The sequence below is a fragment of the Rana temporaria genome, chromosome 1 (genome assembly GCF_905171775.1).
Source record: "Rana temporaria chromosome 1, aRanTem1.1, whole genome shotgun sequence".
Classification (NCBI taxonomy): Eukaryota; Metazoa; Chordata; class Amphibia; order Anura; family Ranidae; genus Rana; species Rana temporaria.
In genome coordinates, this window is record NC_053489.1 from 660,880,645 (window position 1) to 660,900,652 (window position 20,008).

Genomic DNA, 20,008 nt, shown 5'->3' on the forward strand with positions numbered 1-20,008 from the left:
TGAAAGTGGCTTAGGAAGGTTTACAACCACTTTAACCACTTAAGCCCCGGACCATATTGCTGCCTAAAGACCCAAGGGGTTTTTACAGTTCGGGACTGCGTCGCTTTAACAGACAATTGCGCGGTTGTGCGACGTGGCTCCCAAACAAAATTGGCGTCCTTTTTTCCCCACAAATAGAGCTTTCTTTCGGTGGTATTTGATCACCTCGGCAGTTTTTATTTTTTGCGCTATAAACAAAAATAGAGCGACAATTTTGAAAAAAATGCAATATTTTTTACTTTTTGCTGTAATAAATATCCCCCAAAAACATATATAATTTTATTTTTTTCCTCAGTTTAGGCCGATACGTATTCTTCTACCTATTTTTGCTAAAAAAAATCGCAATAATCGTTTATCGGTTGGTTTGCGCAAAATTTATAGCGTTTTACAAAATAGGGGATAGTTTTTTTTTTTTTTTTACTACTAATGGCGGCGATCAGCGATTTTTTTCGTGACTGCGACATTATGGCGGACACTTCGGACAATTTTGACACATTTTTGGGACCATTGTCATTTTCACAGCAAAAAATGAATTTAAATTGCATTCTTTATTGTGAAAATGACAGTTGCAGTTTGGGAGTTAAACACAGGGGGCGCTGTAACATTTAGTGTTCACTTGGTGTGTGTTTACTAGTGTAGGGGGGTGTGGCTGTAGGAATGACATCATCGATCGGGTCTTCCCTATAAAGGGAATCACCCGATCGATACGTCGCCACAGTGAAGCACGGGGAAGCCGTGTTTACACACGGCTCTCCCCGTTCTTCAGCTCCGGGGAGCGATCGCGACGGAGCGGCTAAAAACAAATAGCCGCGCCGTCGTCCCGGATCGCTCCCCGAGGGAACCCGACCTCCGCATGTACCGGGGGGGGGTCCCACGTCTAGCAGAGGACGTACAGGTACGTACATGTGCCTGTCCGTGCCATTCTGCTGACGTATATGTACATGAGGAGGTCGGGAAGTGGTTAATTACTTTTGCCAATAAATCTCTAGCGTTAGAACTGGAACAACATGGATGTGTCGTCTCAAGTGACACGTAACGCATGCACTCCGTGCAGGCAAGGCAACCTGGTAACGTTCCTTTTTTTTAAAAGTGTCGCCTATGGAGATTTATAGGTACTGTAGTTCGTCGCCATTCCACAAGTGAGCGCAATATTAAAGTGTGACATTGGTATCTATTTACTTGGCGTAACATCATCTTTCACATTATAAAAGAAAGATAGGGCTAACTTTACTGTTTTGTTTTTTTTAATTCATGAAAGTGTCATGAAGTGTCATGTTTTGTTCATCTGCTGACACCCGCAATCTCATTGGGACACATGTATGTCCCTTTTTCATCTGTACACGGATGGATGAAAAAGCGGACACACGGTCTGCCCGTGTGAAAGAGCCCTAACTCTAATGCCGCGTACACACCATCACTTTATGTGATGAAAAAAAATTACGTTTTTAAAAACGTCACTTTAATTGACTGTGTGTGGGGGAAAACGTCGTTTTATGTCTTGTAAAAAACGACCAAAAAAAATGCTTCAATTTTATGTGTCGTTTTTCAAAAGTGCACTTTTTACTTCACAGAAATTGACCGTGTGTAGCAAAAAACGTCGTTTTCTAAGACGTTTTTTCATCCACGCATGCCCAGAAGCTACTTATGAAGCAAGCTTCAATGGTAAAACGTGGTGGAACGTAACCTCACTTTGCAAGATCATTGTGAGAAAACGATGGTGTGTAGGCAACTTCGTCTTTGAAAATTGAAGTTTCAAAAACGTCATTTTTTACTTCACAGAAAGTGTCGTTTTTTTTCATCACATAAAGTGATGGTGTGTATGCGGCATGACACTCGCAGCAATGCCTCCCATATTGAGAAACAGGTCTGCTTTATAAAGTTGCACCTGCAAGGCTCAGACTTGTAGAATTGGGCCCAGATTCTTAAATGAGATACGACGGCGTATCTCCAGATACGCCATTGTATCTCTAAGTTGCGCGGTCGTATCTATGCGCCTGATTCTTATAATCAGTTACGCATAGATTTCCCTTAGATCCGACAGGCGTAACTGTGTTACACCGTCGTATCGTAAATGCATATTTACGCTGGCCGCTAGGTGGCGCTTCCGTCGAATTCCGCGTTGAGTATGCAAATTAGGTAGATACGCGAATTCCCGAACGTACGCCCGGCTGACGCAGTAAAGTTACGCCGTTTACATTAGGCTTTTCCCGGCGTATAGTTGTCCCTGCTATATGGTGGCATAAGTGCGGCGTAACAATGTTAAGTATGGCCGTCGTTCCCACGTCAAAATTAGAAAAAGTTACGTTGTTTGCGTAATTCGTCCGTGAATGGGGCTGGACGTTCACGTCAAAACCAATGACGTCCTTACGGCGTACTTTGGAGCAATGCACACTGGGAAATTCCACGGACGGCGTCAATCACGTCGGGTCACAGTACATTTACATAAAACACGCCCCCCTGATCCAAATTTGAATTAGGCGGGGTTACGCCGGCCGATTTACGCTATGCCGCCGCAACTTACGGAGCAAGTGCTTTGAGAATACAGCACTTGCCCGTCTAAGTTGCGGAGGCGTAACGTAAATCGGATACGTTACGCCCGCACAATTTTATGCGGATGTACGAGAATCTGGGCCTTGGTGTACTTACATGCAGTAAGACTGAGGTATGCCACACCCAGCTCCGTATTTGGAGACAAAACGGTTCTCCAAGTCTATGACCGTCTCTCCGACCTTCTCGTCTTTGGACATCAAGTCGTAGTCGTAGACGGTGATCTTCAGGTCCTTCTCCAGGGGGAGGGTGACGGTCAGTTCAAACATCCTACAAAACACAAAAGAAAATGGGAGCCATGTTTTTACACAAAGCAATGAAATGGGACATCCAGAATTTTTTGTCTGGAGTCCCAATCTAATATATAACATGTTCAACTTACTTTCCAAACACAGGCTCCAGTGTGCAGGGGATGTAATTCTCCTGATCATTTATAGACTTCTTCCCGGCAGAAATCTTGACGTAGGGGTCGCACTAGAAAACAGATTTGAATAGGTTTGAAAAATCACAAATCATACCCATGGATTTGACACTTTTATCACCCTTTATCCCTACAGCTCCAAATATGATTAAGACACCCCAGGGACAAAAATTTGACTTTCTTCCAGGGGCGGACTGACCATTCGGGCACCCGGGTACTGCCCGAGGGCCCCATGCCACTAGGGGGCCCCATCAGGGTTGCCAGCCTTAATAAAACCAGGGACAGTATGTACAAATTTGGGCACTGCCTGAGGGCCCCATGCCACTAGGGGGCCCCATCATGGTTGTCAGCCCTAATAAAACCAGGGACAGTATGTAAAAAATGTTGGGCACCCGGGCACTGCCCGAGGGCCCCATGCCACTAGGGGGCCCCATCAGGGTTGCCAGCCCTAATAAAACCAGGGACAGTATGTAAAAATTCGGACACCCGGGCACTGCCTGAGGGCCCCATGCCACTAGGGGGCCCCATCAGGGTTGCCAGCCCTAATAAAACCAGGGACAGTGGCCCAGATTCACAAAAGAGATACGACAGCGTATCTCCTGATACGCCGTCGTATCTCTGTTTTAGGGTCTTCTTAACTATGCGACTGATTCATAGAATCAGTTACGCATAGATAGCCCTAAGATCCGACAGGTGTAATTGAATTACACTGTCAGATCTTAGGATGCAATACCTCGGCCGCCGCTGGGGGGAGTTTGCGTCGTAAACCAGCGTCGGGTATGCAAATTAGGAGTTACGGCGATCCACGGTGATGGTTTTTCGCGTTCGCTACGTCGCTGCTAGTCTAGTTTCCCGTCGCAAAGTTAGTCATCGTTTTTGCTGCCCTAACTTTACACAGCACACGTATGTGCTGTATAAATGTGCACGTATGTGCTGTATAAAGTATGTCCGTCGTTCCCGCGTCAAAATTTTTAATTTTTTTGATCTTGCATAAGACGTCCGGGAATACGAAAGTACGCTATGCACGTCGCCGTTTGAAAAAATGACGTCACTTCGCGCAAAGCACGGCGGGAATTTCAAAACGGAGCAAGCGCAGTAGGTCCGGCGCGGGGGCGCGCCTAATTTAAATGGCACACACCCCTTTGAATTACACGGGCTTACGCCGGAGGCCGCCGGCGGAAGTTTTCTCGCACGTGCTTTGTGAATCAGGCACTTGCGGTGGTGTAACGTATCTACGATGTCTTCCGGGTATCGCGGCTCCGGCGCTGTAAGTGGCCAGAGCCGCGCTGTCGTCACTCCCGTACATTTGGAGGTGGAGGAGGACTCCGCCTGGGAGCAGAGAGCGGAAATATCTGCGCGGCTCTGAGAGGCTGAGCTGTGTGTGAGAGAGACACACAGCTCAGCCCATGCAGCCGAAAGTTCCGCGGAGACACACGCACGGCCGCATAGCGGTAGCGGCGAGTGGCGGCCACGGCCTGTGATAACCATGTCCAGGCCATGGTTGCCGCTTACCTCCCGCTGTGTGGCCTGAACAGCAACAGGATACGTAAGTGGGCGGGCCACCACTAAGGGCCGCAGAGGAAAATACTGGCGGTGTCAGCCGTTACTAACCGCAGCCCGCACGGGACAGGCGGCCAGCTTTGCGTATCTCTGTTCATTTTTGGTTGTTTTTATCTGGTGGGATCCAGTGCCATCTGGAACCACTAGTGGATGTTTTTCTAAATTGTCATTTTTAATATTTTTTATTTAAATAAATTATCCTTTGGAGCCTTTTTCAGACATATTACACTATGCGGGTTTAATTTTTTTTCATTTGAGTGACATATCGCACAACCGCTGTCAGAGACACTTCTAGGTAGATTCAGTAAGTTAGGCCGGCTTATCAGTAGATAAGCCGACCTAACTCAGAATCTACGCCGACTTATGTTTAAGAGTATGCTCAAACAGAGATACGCTTAAACATATCTAAGATACGACGGCTTGCGCCGTCCTATCTTAGATTGCAATATTTTGGATGGCCGCTAGGTGGCGCTTCCATTGCGGTCGGTGTAGAATATGTAAATGAGTAGATACGCCGATTCACGAACGTACGCCCGGCCGACGCAGTACTTTTACGCCGTTTACGTAAGAGATAGGCCGCGTAAAGTTAGAGCTAGGCCCTATTGCAATAGTAATGTCAAGTATGGCCGCCGTTCCCGCGTCAAAATTCAAATTTTTTACGTCGTTTGCGTAAGTTGTCCGTGAATCGGGATTTACGTCGTTTACGTCCACGTCAAAATCAATAGGCCCGTGCGGCGTACTTAGCCGCAATGCACACTGGGAAATGTAGGTGCATGCGCAGTTCGCAAAAAACGTAAAAAACGTAAGATCAAGCCCCATTAACATACAACACGCCCCCCTTAAACACATTTGAATTAGGCGCCCTTACGCCCGCCGATTTAGGCTACGCCGCCGTAACTTAGCAGGTAAGTACATTGTGAATCATGTACTTGCCTAGCTAACTTACGGCGGCGTAGCTTAAATGCCTTAAGCTACGCTGACGCAAAGTTAGGCATAGGTACCTGAATCTACCTATTCCTTTTTTGTCTCTGAGAAGCCGCACGGAATGCAGATACCGTTTGGGATCCAATAGAGAGCACTGTGCAACAGGAGGAAGCAAGGTACCGTCACCAACTGCCTTTCACCCCATCTGGGGTACCTACATCTGGTGAGTGGGGACCTATGTGGGGGAGCACAAGTCACCTTACTATTAGACTGCGTGAGATCGGCACTAAGTCACTTCATCACTACCTGCTATACGTCTATCAGTGATTGCATCTGTGTATATTAATCTCTGGCCCAATTATCCCTGCCACCTGTATTACCAGATCATTAAGGATCAGTGGGACCCGTAGTGTATACACACTCATTACTGTCATTACAGTTGTGGAATAGTCTCTCAAGGGGTGAGAATAGACTTTTTCACCTCTATCTGTGTCATTATTACTTGGACTTTTTTTTACTTTTATCAATTAATCTTGTGTGGTTGCTTGAAATATTATAGCATTGGATTATGCCTTTTTGTTACCTGGGAGACACTGGGAATTAATAGAATTATATTAGGTTGTTTGTCACCCAGCACTGACCACACACGGTTGTAGCCATATCCAGCTACCTGCTGGCCTGCACAGGATCCCGACCATACACACAGGAACCCTTTTTATAATCATTCCTTTTCCTTTCCACTTTGCACTTGTTACCTGGAAACCAACGGAGGCTGGTGGTTTAGGCTTAGCCATTCTTTGGCAACCAATTTTAATTTTTCACTTATTATTTTGTGTTTGCTCATAATCAACCCAGTGTTGGAGTATGCCCCAGGCATTCGGGAGGCAATAGGAATTATGGGCCAGATTCAGAGAAGAAGTACGCCGGAGTATCTGCTGATACTCCGGCGTATTTTCAAATTTGCCACGTCGTATCTTAATTTGTAATTCACAAACAAGATACGACGGAATTTGGCTAAGATCCGACAGGCGTACGACTTTGCACGCCTTCGAATCTTAGGATGCAATACTTCGGCCGCCGCTGGGTGGAGATCGCGTCGTTTTCCGCGTCGGGTTTGCTAATTAGCTGTTTACGGCGACCCACGAAGGTATGCGCGTTCGTTACGTCGTCGCTAGTCGGCTTTTCGCGTCGCAAAGTTACGGCTGCTATTGAGGTGGTGTAACAATAGACAGCCCATGTTAAAGTATGGCCGTCGTTCCCGCGTCGAATTTCAATTTTTTTTTTTTTTTTTTTTTAAATAAACCACTTTGAAGCAAAATTATGGTATCTGAGCATCAATGCAGCCTGATCTGTGTCTATCTGCAGCCTCAATGCAGCCAGATCTGTGCCCATCTGCAGCCTCAATGCAGCCAGATCTGTGTCTATCTGCAGCCTCAATGCAGCCAGATCTGTGTCCATCTGCAGCCTCAATGCAGCCAGATCTGTGCCCATCTGCAGCCTCAATGCAGCCAGATCTGTGTCCATCTGCAGCCTCAATGCAGCCAGATCTGTGTCCATCTGCAGCTTCAGTGTAGCCAGATCTGTGCCCATCTGCAGCATTGCTCCTTACTGCAGCCTGTTCAGTGCCCATCTGCAGTCTCACCTTTTTATTGTAAGATTATCCATGCTGTCTCCGAGGGAAGAGGGGGAGCAAGCGCCACTGATCTTCTTCCTGTGTACCCGGCGCTCCGTCATTCACAGCCACGCCTCCTGCCCCTGCTCATATGATAGACAGTACAGTGGTCCAATGCGGGGCCAGGAGGCGTGGCTGTGCGCGACGGAGCGCTGCATACACAGGAAGGAGATCACGGCTCTATGTAATTCAATGGTGCTCGGTCCTCTTCCCTCAGACAGCAGGGATCGGCCTATAACACGCACACGCAATTTTCCCCTGGTTGTAGGGGGAAAAAAGTGCGTGTTATACGCCGATAAATACGGTACTTTTAAAATGAGCATCTGCACTGTGTCACTGCTTACCTTGCCATTGGAATCTTTGGGTTGCAGGCCAAATGCCCGAACAATGTAGACCCTGACCAAGCACTCTTGTAACCCATTAGGTGGCAGTTGGCGGAACTGTTTTGGTGGTAACAGACCATCTGGATCCTCAGGAATAGCGTATATTTTAAAGGATCCCTAAAAAAAAAAAAGAAAAAATTTGGACAAGCTGATTACACAAACATTTACACTTTTTTAAAACTATTTTCCTTAGTTAAAAATCAAAGTTTTAGCTCTGTTTAGACCTTTCTGGAAGCAGTCTGATGAGATATTAAAGGGGCTGTAAAGGATTTTTTTTTTTTTCATAATAAGCATCCTTTACCTGCAGACATTCCTCTTTTCACTTCCTCATTGTTCGTTTTTGCTCAGAAGTTGCTCTATTTCTTCTCTGTTCTGTACACTTCCTGCTTGTCTGATTGTTACTGACCACCGTGATGGGAGGCTTTACTGCGGTGGTCAGTGACGTGCTCGCCCCCTCCTGGGAACTACATCTGTGCGGCAGGACGCTCTCTACGTGTTAGAGACTTCAAGGAGGTGTGAATTACTTGGCGTGCCGCAATGCATACTGGGAAATGTAGTTCTTACATGAACAAGCGCCGCAAACCAGGAAGTGAATGAGAGAACAGAAACTAGAACGCAGGAGGTGATATAGATGAAGGAATTTAATAGGTATTTACTTGTTTTTTAACAGAATCATTACACTATTCTGTCTGTCTACCTTGCAGACATTCATTTTAGGCAAAACATTGTTTTCCTTTACAACTCCTTTAATTGAGACGATTTACAAAAAAAAAAAAAAGGGATGCACAATTTTGCTAATTTGTGAAAATGCTCTCAATCACTGTTGTATAAACTATTTGTTTCCTGCCGGTGAAGAGCATGTTGATTCTGGCTCCTTGGTTATTCTTGCATCGCTGGTGTCGGTTAGGGACCATATTATTTGAATGCACATTCTAATGGTTTATTTGGTCTCTGGCTATGCCTTTTGCATTTAATAAACTTTTGGAAAAAGGAATTGTTTTTTTTTGCGGTTCTTCTGTCTCCAAATTTAAGTTTACTGGGAGCAAGAGCCAGATGTGGAGGGGCTCGGAAATGGCTGCTCGATACAGAGTGGTGGAATCTCATGGTTTCACAAGCACCTATTGACCCATTATATTTTTAAGGGTCATAAGCTTCTGGTGGGTCCTTGCCTAAAAGGGACATGTGGGATCACAGCATAGGGTTGCTAACAGTGGCGTCACTAGCGGGTGGCTTTTGGGTCTATAGTCCCGAATCTGGGGCCCATAGCCCCGAGTCTCTCAGAGACACAGACACATATCCAGGCTGCCCACCCTCTCTCTGGTGACCCTGATGAAAGGTGCGGCTCTCTGGGACACTGAGGTAAGGAGGGGTTATCTGGGGACCCTGATGTAAGGGGGAGGCTCTCTGGGGACCCTGAGGTAAGGAGGGGCTCTATGGGGACTCTTGATGTAAGGGGGAGGCTCTCTGGGGACCCTCATGTAAGCGGGAGGCTCTCTGGGGACCTTGATGTAAGGGGGAGGCTCTCTTGGGACCCTGATGTAAGGGGGAGGCTCTCTGGGGACCCTGATGTAAGGGGGAGGCTCTCTGGGGACCCTGATGTAAGGGGGGGGCTCTCTGGGGACCCTGATGTAAGGTGGAGGCTCTCTGGGGACCCTGATATAAGGGGGAGGCTCTCTGGGAACCCTGATGTAAGGGGGAGGCTCTCTGGGGACCCTGAAGTAAGGGGGGTCTCTTTGGGGACCCTGAAGTAATGATAATATATAATATATATATAATTTTATATATATTTTATATACACACACACATGTATATTATATCCATGTGTTTGCCCACCCATGCGTATGGCTTTCTTTTCTTCGCTATGGGCTCTAGTCCCAGATCTTTTGTAGACCTAGCAACACCCCTGGTTGCTAATACCTTGCATGGGCATGATCGAGTTTATTTGTGTTTGCAACACAACACTGAGAATTTGGAGCACAAATCACATTTTTGGACAGTATTTGTGGAGCACTTTGAATCGCTTAACCGCTTATAGACCAACCTATTTTCTGGCACTTTTTGTTTACAAGTAAAAATCTGTATTTTTTTGCTAAAAAATTACTTAGAACCCTCAAACATTATATATATTTTTTAGCAGAGACCATAGAGAATAAAATGGTGATTGTTGCAATTTTTTATGCCACATGGTATTTCCACAGAGGTTTTCCAAATGCAATTTTTTGGGAAAAAATACACTTTAATGAATTTTAATGCAAAAAAAACAAAACAAACACATAGCCCAATATTTTGCCAATATATAAAAGGTGATGTTACACCGAGTAAATAGATACCTAACATGTCAAGCTTTAAAATTGTGCACGCTCGTGGAATGGCGAAAAAATATGATACTTAAAAATCTCCATAGGCGATGCTTTAAAAATGTTTACAGTTACCTGTTTAGAGTTACAGAAGAGGTCTAGAGCTAGAATTATTGCTTTTGCTCTAAGGCCATGTACACACGACCAGTCCATCCGATGAGAATGGTCCGACGGACCTTTTTCATCGGTTCACCGCTGAAGCAGACTGATGGTCTGATGTGCATACACACCATCAGTTCAAAAACCGAGCGGGTCAGAACGCGGTGACGTAAAACACACGACGTGCTGAAAAAAACGAAGTTCAATGCTTCCAAGCATGCGTCAACTTGACTCTGAGCATGCGCGGGCTTTGAACCGATGCTTTTGTGTACTAACCATCGGTTTTGACCGATGGTCAGCCATCCATCGGTTCGATTTTAAAGCAAGTTCTCTAATTTTTGTCCGAAGGACAACAGACCGATAGGCCGTACACACGGTCAGTTTGGACCGATGAAACTGAACTTTAGTCCGTTTTCATCGGTTTGGACCGGTCGTGTGTATGCGGCCTTACATTTGCTGTGATACCTCACATGTGTGGTATGAACACCACTGACATATGCGTGTGCGATTTACGTATGTGTTCGCATCTGTGCGTGAGCACGGAGGGATGGGGGCACTTTCATTTTTTTACCCTTATTTTTCCACTGTCCCTTTATTTTTATTTTATTTTATCACTTTTATTCCTATTACAAGGAATGTAAATGACTCTCTGAAATAAGGGATGTCAGGTCCTCTTTATGGAGAATTCTGGGGTCTATAAGACCCCAAATCTCTCCTCTACCTTTGAAAGCAAAAGATCATAAAAAATGTTATATTTTGCTTAAAAATAAAATATTTTTTTTTTACTATGTCCCTATACCGGAAGTCTAGACGTCGCTCTTGTACTCCTAGATTATAGAGGTGATGAATGAATGAAAAACTTATATAGCGCGGCACATGCGAACTGAATCGCCTCTGGGCGCTAGTTGTTCGTGTCTCATGACATCAAAAGAGCAGAGTTTTAATCTGTCTTCTGAAAGTCAGGTGGTTTTCCTCCAACCGAATGCTGGTTGGTAAAGCGTTCCATAGTCTCGGACCTTGAAAAGCAAACCTTCTTTCTCCTTTGGACTTGTATTTGGTTTTTGGCACCTTGACCAGATTTTGGTCAGTGGATCGCAGAACGCGATTAGAATTGTGAGGTTCTATCTTGTCGCAAAGATATTGCGGCGCCTTCCCATGGATGCACTTATGTGTCAGGCAGAGTGCTTTAAATACAATTCTGTCTTTTACTGGCAGCCAGTGAAGGCTTCTCAGCGAAGGTGAGATTGATTCCCATGTCCTTTTCCCAGTCACCAGTCTGGCGGCCGTATTCTGTACGACTTGCAGACGAGCGATTTGGTACTTTGGGAGCCCGAGGTAAAGGGCATTTGCATAGTCCAGTCTGGAATTCACGATTGTTCCCACAACGACTGCTACGTCTTCTTTGGGGATAAATGGAATAAGTCTGCGTAGTAGGCGCAACAAATGGTGCGATCCGCTGACTACTGACCCTATTTGTGCGTCCATTGTCATGAAGGTGTCGAAGATGACCCCGAGACTTTTGACTTTGGAGCTAGGGGTGATGATTTGGCCCAGAATGGGCGGCGGTGTCCAGGTTGTTGCCAGTTGACTCTTTCGGCTGGCGTGAAACATAAGAAGTTCTGTTTTTGAACTGTTGAGTTTAAGATAACTCTTAGTCATCCAGTTTTCTATCGAAGAGAGACATTTCTCTAAACTGAGATGATGATCCTTTTTGTTGCAGATGCGAAAATACAATTGCGTATCGTCTGCATAAGAGTGATAAAGTAGTTCTTGGCTACTGATAATATCAAAGAGAGGGCGAAGATAGATGTTGAACAGCACCGGTGACAGGGGGGATCCTTGGGGGACTCCACATGGCACCGTGCGTTTTTCCGACGTGAAAGATCCCAGTTTCACTGTTTGTGATCGGTTTTCAAGAAAGGAGGAAAACCATGGTAAATCACCTTCTGCGATTCTGGCTACCTCGGCCAGTCGCATCAGTAAGATTTTGTGGTCTACTGTGTCAAAGGCTGCGCTTAGGTCCAGCAGAACCAGGAGACAGGATTCTCCCTCGTCTGCGGCCTCGAGGGCATCGTCCCATATTTTGAGTAAGGCCGTTTCTGTCCCGTGTCCGGGACGGAAACCTGATTGAAATGGATCGAGTAGATTGTGGGTATCCAGATGCTGTTGCAGCTGTTGTACCACTACTTTCTCCATTATCTTGGAGAGAATATTTAGGCCTGTTATGGGGCGGCGGTGAGTTGGGTCCTTGGGATCCAAGTTAGGTTTTTTCAGGATGGGCTGGATTGTGCCCTCTTTCAGCAGGGATGGCACTATGCCTTCCTTAAATGACTGATTTATAAGCTGTGTGATGGGAGGCGCCAGGATGTCGGCGCATTCCTTCAGCAGCTTGGTGGGAATGATGTCATTGGGTGCTGTGCTGTTCCGCAACGCACCAATGATATTTTTGGTGGTATCGATGGAGATGGGTTCCAGAGTGAACTTAGTTGATTGTAGAAGGTTTCTGTTGGTGTTTTGTAGTTGATTGAAGAGGGGGCTGAGGGGGGTATTATTTTGCAGAATACTTACCCGGATTCTTTCGATTTTGTCGATGAAGAAATCCGATAGTTCATTACAGAACTCTTGGGTGTCTGAATTGGGGACTTCAAGACATCCCGGATTCATGGTCTGGGTGACCATCTTGAATAGTTCTCGGGGGCGGTTCATGGCGCTGTTAATCGTCATAGAAAAATGATGTTTCTTTGACTGGTCTTTGTTCTCCTCTATGGCCAGCCATTCCCACCATCAGATTACTTTACAAATTTATCCGACATTACGAATTATCCAAAATAACAAATGGAACGGAACTAAATATTATTATTGTTTTATTATTATTTATTATTAATTTGTTCCGTTACATTTGTTTAGATGCGGCATTCGTTATTTCGGATAATTAATAACTTCGGATAAATTTGTATTCGTTATGGTCACTAAAGGCCAAATTTGAAAGGTATTTCCAATACCTATAATTTAATAGTTATTCTTTAGAATTTTTGGATCTTTGAATTTACAAATTTTCGAATTTATGAATTTACGAATGACCCGAAAAACTAAAAAACCAATGAAACGAAAACAAACAAATTTTTCGGCAGTGCACATGTCTATCAGCTATAGACAAACAGAAGTAAGCTTCAGCATGCTTTTAGTCACCTTAAACTCCCCGACTACAGAAGGGTCTTCAGCTTCGTCTTTCGATTTTCCCCTATACAGTTTGAATGTCTGGCATAAGTCTGATAGGGCCTCATAGTCCGCAATGTTCTCTAATTCTGTGTCCAGAACCTGCAGAAGAAGAATGTAAAAAATTTGAATTTCACTAGACAAAAATTATACAACTGCAATCAGATTTATGTACAGGTTGGGCTTGCTCATTGCTGAAAGAAACCCTGAGCTGAATTCACAAAGCTAACACACCAGGAGAAAAATCTTTATTTTCACAAAAAGTGAGAGTGAATTTCAGTCCGATGAGATTTGAAAATTGTAGTCACATGGCTAAAACAAAGATCGTTATTATGTTAAAGGTTTTTTGAATTGAGCCTTTTGTCTCCTTGTGACATAATTTCTTTAACCACTACGCGTCCGCACTATAGCCGAATGACGGCTACAGCGCGGACCTGAATTGCGCCGGGAGGACATCAATAGACGTCCTCCCCTTTGCACGCTCCCCGCGCGCCCCCTGCAGGGCGCGCCCGCTGTGATTACTGAGACTCGGCCCCTTACCACGTGATCAGCTGTCAGTCAATAACAGCTGATCAAATGATGTAAACAAAGCTTGGTAATCATTATTATTTCTCCTTACGCTGACAGCATGAGAAGAAAAAAAAGCCGATCACCGGCATTTGTGTAAGGGACATCGGTCCCCAGTGTAAGAGGCACATGCGCCTCACCAGTACCACCTGCCACTGCCCTTGGCTTGTGCTCCCTGCCAGTGCCCATAGTGCAAAACAATAATTGTACTATTATACTATTGTCACATATCAATGCCCACCAGTGGTGCCAGTAGCAGTGCTGCCTATCAGGCCGTGTACACACGGTCGGTCCAAACCGATGAGAATGGACCGAAGTTCAGTTTCATCGGTCCAAACCGACCGTGTGTACGCTGACCGATCGGTCCAAACCGATGGTTAGTACACAAAAGCATCGGTTCTAAACCCGCGCATGCTCAGAATCAAGTCGACGCATGCTTGGAAGCATTGAACTTCGTTTTTTTCAGCACGTCGTTGTGTTTTACGTCACCGCGTTCTGACCCGATCGGATTTTGAACTGATGGTGTGTACGCACATCAGACCATCAGGCCACTTCAGCGGTGGACCGATGAAAACGGTCCGTCGAACCATCGATTTCTCATCGGTTTGGACCTACCAGTGCCCATCACTGCCACCCATCAGTGCCCATCACTGCCACCTATTAGTGCCCATCACTGCCAGCTATCAGTGCCACCCATCAGTGCCACCTCAGTGCCCACCAATGCCACCTCTCAATGAAGGAGAAAAATTACCCGTTTGCAACATTTTATAACAAAATATAAAACGGTTTTGTGTTTTTTTTTTTTTATTCTGTCTTTTTAAATCTTTTTAACAAAAAATAAAAAACCGCACAGGTGGTCAGATACCTCTAAAAAAAAGCTCTATTTGTGGGGGAAAAAATTATAAAAATTGAATTTGGGTACAGTGACGTAAAACACACAACGTGCTGAAAAAAACGAAGTTCACTGCTTCCAAGCATGCGTCAACTTGATTCTGAGCATGCGCGGGTTTTGAACCGATGCTCTTGTGTACTAACCATCGGTTTTGACCGACGGTCAGCCATCCATCGGTTCGATTTTAAAGCAAGTTCTCTCATTTTTGTTAACAAAGATTTATTTTCCCCTCTCTGGTGACATTTCTTACCTGTAAAGTGTCAAAACCTCTTTCCAAATAAGCCCCACACTTGTCCTTCTCTCCAATGGATAAATAGAACTTACTCCACCAGTCAATAAACTCTTCTTCCTGGTAAGTGAAATAAAATATAACATTTAGGATCTAATTATAAAAACATTTCCATAGCCATTCATCCTGCAAATCTGCATGTACATTGGGCAAAACAAATGTTTTCTGAGCATAATGTCCCTGTATTGTGGCCACTGGATGGAGTTGAGGAGAGATACAAAGTAACAATTCTAAAGAATGTTGGAGGGAATTAGCTAATACAAATGGTTACATGTATTTGCCAATTCCCTCTAGCGTTCTCAATGACAACCTCATCACTTGCACATCATAGCCCTTGGCTCATCTGTGGTGTCTACTTACTGCCTGTGCTGGCTCAGCTACCTTGCCCCTACCCTTACATCGCTACATAATCTTTTATGCAGCTGCTGGGGAATCAGTGAAGGGGAATACTGTAGAGCAGCCTTTCTCAACCAGGGCAGTGTTGCCAACCGTCCGTATTTTTACGGACAGTTCGTAAAAACTGGCACCTTTTCCCCCCTTTCGTAAATGTCCGTAATGTGAATGTGCCAGTAAAAATATCCCACATCGGTTCGGCTTGGAACTGCGCATGGAGATTGGAGGCAGGGGGTGATTGGAGGCAGGGGGTGATGATGGCTGCGGTGGCACCACAGAGGGGGATGGAGGCAGGGGGCAATGGAAGCAGGGGGAGATTGGAGGCAGGGGGTGTTGTAGCACCGCAGAGGCGGATGGTGGCACTGCAGAGGGTGGAGGATGGAGACAGGGGTTGTTGGTGGCACTGCAGAGGGGGATGGAGTCAGGGGACAATGGAGGCAGGGGGTGATTGGAGGCAGGGGGCCTGGGGGAGTTTGGAGGCAGGGGGAGATTGGAGGCAGAGGGAGATTGGAGGCAGGGGGGGATTGTGGCACCGCAGAGGGAGGAGAAGGCAGGGGGTGTTGGTGGCAGGGGTCCTGGGGGAGTTTGGAGGCAGGGGGAGATTGGAGGCAGGGGGAGATTGGAGGCAGAGGGAGATTGGAAGCAGAAGGGAGATTGTGGCACCGCAGAGGGGGGTGAAGGCAGGGGACGATGGAGGCAGGGGGTGATTGGAGGCAGGGGGCCTGGGGGAGTTTGGAGGCAGGGGGAGATTGGAGGCAGAGGGAGATTGGAGGCAGGGGGGGATTGTGGCACCGCAGAGGGAGGAGAAGGCAGGGGGTGTTGGTGGCAGGGGTCCTGGGGGAGTTTGGAGGCAGGGGGAGATTGGAGGCAGGGGGAGATTGGAGGCAGAGGGAGATTGGAAGCAGAAGGGAGATTGTGGCACCGCAGAGGGGGGTGAAGGCAGGGGACGATGGAGGCAGGGGGTGATTGGAGGCAGGGGGCCTGGGGGAGATTGGAGGCAGGGGGAGATTGGAGGCAGGGGGAGATTGGAGGCAGGGGGAGATTGGAGGCAGGGGGAGATTGGAGGCAGGGGGAGATTGGAGGCAGGGGGAGATTGGAGGCAGAGGGAGATTGGAGGCAGGGGGAGATTGGAGGCAGGGGGAGATTGGAGGCAGGGGGAGATTGGAGGCAGGGGGAGATTGTGGCACCACAGAGGGAGGTGAAGGCAGGGGGTGTTGGTGGCAGAGGGGGATGGAGGCAGGGGGTGATGTGACTAAATAATTTGCACTTATTATATCGAAAATAACAAAAATATGTTTTTTTACCTTAATATCTACCTTAAATCACATTGCTATTTGCCTAGCGTACTTGTTTGTAGCCTAAATACTGAAATTTGCACCTAAAAATGTAATTTAGTAACTTTTGTGAAATGCCAGTAAAAACGTGGCTGCGCCAGTAAATTTCGGGTGTCGTGCCAGTAAATCTCAATCTTGTAGGTTGGCAACACTGAACCAGGGTTTTGTGCAAACTGAGGGTTTCTCCAGAGGTTGCTAGGGGTTCCTTGAGCAATGAACAACTTCTGCCTCTCAGATGAATAAATACTGACACCAATAATCCAGAGAAGTATTGGTAAAGGTTGGTAAAAAATTGTCATAGACCAGCAGTAGGCAACCAGTAGCCCTCCAGCTGTTGTGGAACTACATTTCCCATGAGGCATTGCTAGGCTGGCAGTTACAATTACTCCCAGAGGCACGATGGGACTTGTAGTTCTGCAACAGCTGGAGGGCCCCAGGTTGCCTACCCCTGTCATAGAGTGTCACCTGAGTGACAGCTCTGAGTCTATTGGGGATGCTGATAACACGTCCAATGTGGCGGCATATATGGCGGCATGCAGCAGCAGTCTCAGGCCTTTTGGATGTCTACACATGAGAGGATTTTACAGATAAATAACATGCCTAAATATGTTATGCAAATATATCCTTATAGGAACTTTTTTTAATGAAATGAATGGTGTGGTGACAGTGGGCCAGATTCACGTACAATTGCGCCTTAGGAAACTTAAGCCATTTAAGTTACACCGCCGTAAGTTTTCAGGTTTAGTGCTCGATCCACAAAGCACTTACCTGGAAACTTGCGGCGGTGTATCGTAAATGCGTCCGGCGCAAGGCGGGCCAAATCGAATGGGCGGCTAACATTTAAATTAGGCGCGCGCCCGCGCCGGACCTACTGCGCATGCTCCGTTTCCTAACTCCCGCCGTGCTTTGCGCGAAGTGACGTAATTTTTTCGAACGGCGACGCATGTAGCGTAATTCCGTATTGCCGGACGGCTTACGCAAACGACGTTGATTTTTAAATTTCAACGCGGGAACGACGGCCATACTTTAGACAGCAATACACTTGCTGACTAAAGTTAAGGCACCAAAAAAAAAGTGTAACTTTGTGACGGGAAACTAGACTAGCGACGACGTAGCGAATGCGAAAAACCATCGTGGATCCGCCGTAACTCCTAATTTGCATACCCGACGCTGGTTTACGACGCAAACTCCCCCCAGCGGCGGCCGCGATACTGCATCCTAAGATCCGACAGTGTAAAACAATTAGGCCTGGTACACACGATAGGATTGATCCGCGGATACGGTCCGCCGGACCGTTTCCGCGGATAAATCCTCTGGCGGATTTGGATCCGTTGGCATGTACTCACCATCGGATCCAAATCTGCGCGGATTTCAACCGCGGTGACGTGTCGCGCCATCGCCGCGATGATGATGATGCGGCGACGTGCGCGACGCTGTCATATAAGGAAATCCACGCATGCGTCGAATCATTACGACGCATGCGAGGGACGGGTTCGGACGGATCGATCCGGTGAGTCTGTACAGACCACCGGATCGATCCGCTGGAGCCGATTCCAGTGGATAGATTTGTTAGCATGCTTACAAATTTTTATCTGATGGAAATCGGAAATATCCGCGGATAAATATCCGCTGGAACGTACACACCAGGGGATCTATCCGCTGAAACCGATCCGCTGAGATTTTTCAGCGGATGGATCCTCTCGTGTGTACGGGGCCTTACACCTGTCGGATCTTCGGGCTAGCTATGTGTAACTGATTCTATGAATCAGTCGCATAGATAGAAACAGAGATACGATGGCGTATCAGGAGAAACGCCGTCGTATCTCATTTGTGAATCTGGCCCAGTCTCTTTATGCCTCATGCACACTGGACATTTTTTCTGCTGCTCTCAGGGGCATCTTGTGTTTCATGGCCTCAAGATACCCGTACATATTAGCCTATTAGGTGGATTCAGAAAGACCGCTGCATCTTTAAGGCGGCGTAGCATATCGTATTTACGCTACGCCGCCTTAAGTTAGATAGGCAAGTACTGTATTCACAAAGTACTTGCCTCCTAACTTACGGCGGCGTAGCGTAAATGTGGCCAGCGTAAGCGCGCCTAATTCAAATTAGGCTGAGGGGGCGTGTTTTATGTTAATGGGGGGTGACCTGACGTGATTGACGTTTTTTACGAACGGCGCATGCGCCGTCCGTGTACATATCCCAGTGTGCATTGCGGCAAAGTACGCCACAAGGACGTATTTGTTTCGACGTGAACGTAAATTACGTCTAGCCCTATTCACGGACGACTTACGCAAACTACGTAAAATGTTCAAATTTCGACGCGGGAACGACGGCCATACTTAACATTACTAGTCCAGCTATTTGATGGAATAACTATACGCCTGAAAATGCCTTACGTAAACGGCGTATCTTTACTGCGACGGGCGCACGTACGTTCGTGAATCAGCGTATCTATGCATTTACATATTCTACGCCGAACTCAACAGAATCGCCACCTAGCGGCCAGCCTAAATATTGCACCCTAAGATACGACGCGGCAGGCCATCGTATCTTAGATAGGTTTAAGTGTATCTCAGTTTGAGAATACACTTAAACTTAGGACGACGCAGATTCCGAGTTAGGTCGGTGTATCTACTGATCCGCCGGCCTAACTCTTTCTGAATCCACCTATATGTGTCCATGCATAGATAGGCTTTTGGGGAGTTTATAGTCAAGGGCGCTTAGATGTAGAAAAAAATATCTCACAACCAGCGTGTCCAGGAACAGAAATAATTTGGCAGAAATGATGTAAATGTGTCTAGGCGTGCATTAACGCTAAGCTCATTTAGCATTTGAGAATCAATTCATTTCAACCGGCAGAATAAATGATTATTCTATCCAATAAAATGAATTAATGTTCAAGTGCTTGATGCACCTACATTAGGGTGACCAGAGGACACCCCGGATTGAGGACACCAAGTCTGTCCCCGGTTTTGTTCAGGTATTGGATTTGAACAGGGGCTGGGGCAATTTCAAAGACAGTTGGTGCAAAAAAAAAAAAATTAGAATTGCACACCCCCACTACGCCGCTCCTACTAGCTTGGGGGGGTCTATTTTTTTCCATTATCTGTGCCCCTTTCTGATGCTCATGTGCTGGTCGGAGTGGAGGGAATATTTCTTCAGTTTCGGGTGCATGCCTAATCAGCTCGGCTCGCATGTTCTTCTGCCTTGGCTTAAGTCCCGGCCAACCACCTGCCTGTTTTTCTCCTGGCAGAGTGATCTTCCTCCGCTCCCCACCCAGTAGTACCTGGGGCCTGGAGAGCCAAGCCCTGT

General features: G+C 46.5%; 1 protein-coding gene across 6 annotated transcripts in view; it reads right to left on the bottom strand.

Moving 5' to 3' along the window:
* Positions 1-20,008, bottom strand: part of DYSF (dysferlin) — a 412,823-nt gene that overhangs the window by 39,790 nt on the left and 353,025 nt on the right. For all 6 annotated transcript variants that reach the window (XM_040335540.1, XM_040335536.1, XM_040335537.1 and 3 more), the window contains 5 exons: positions 14,928-15,026; positions 13,192-13,320; positions 7,508-7,663; positions 2,969-3,060; positions 2,686-2,856 (listed from right to left, as the gene is read on the bottom strand). In XM_040335540.1, the coding sequence (XP_040191474.1) occupies positions 2,686-2,856; positions 2,969-3,060; positions 7,508-7,663; positions 13,192-13,320; positions 14,928-15,026 (647 nt within the window). The remainder of the gene's footprint in view (positions 1-2,685; positions 2,857-2,968; positions 3,061-7,507; positions 7,664-13,191; positions 13,321-14,927; positions 15,027-20,008) is intronic.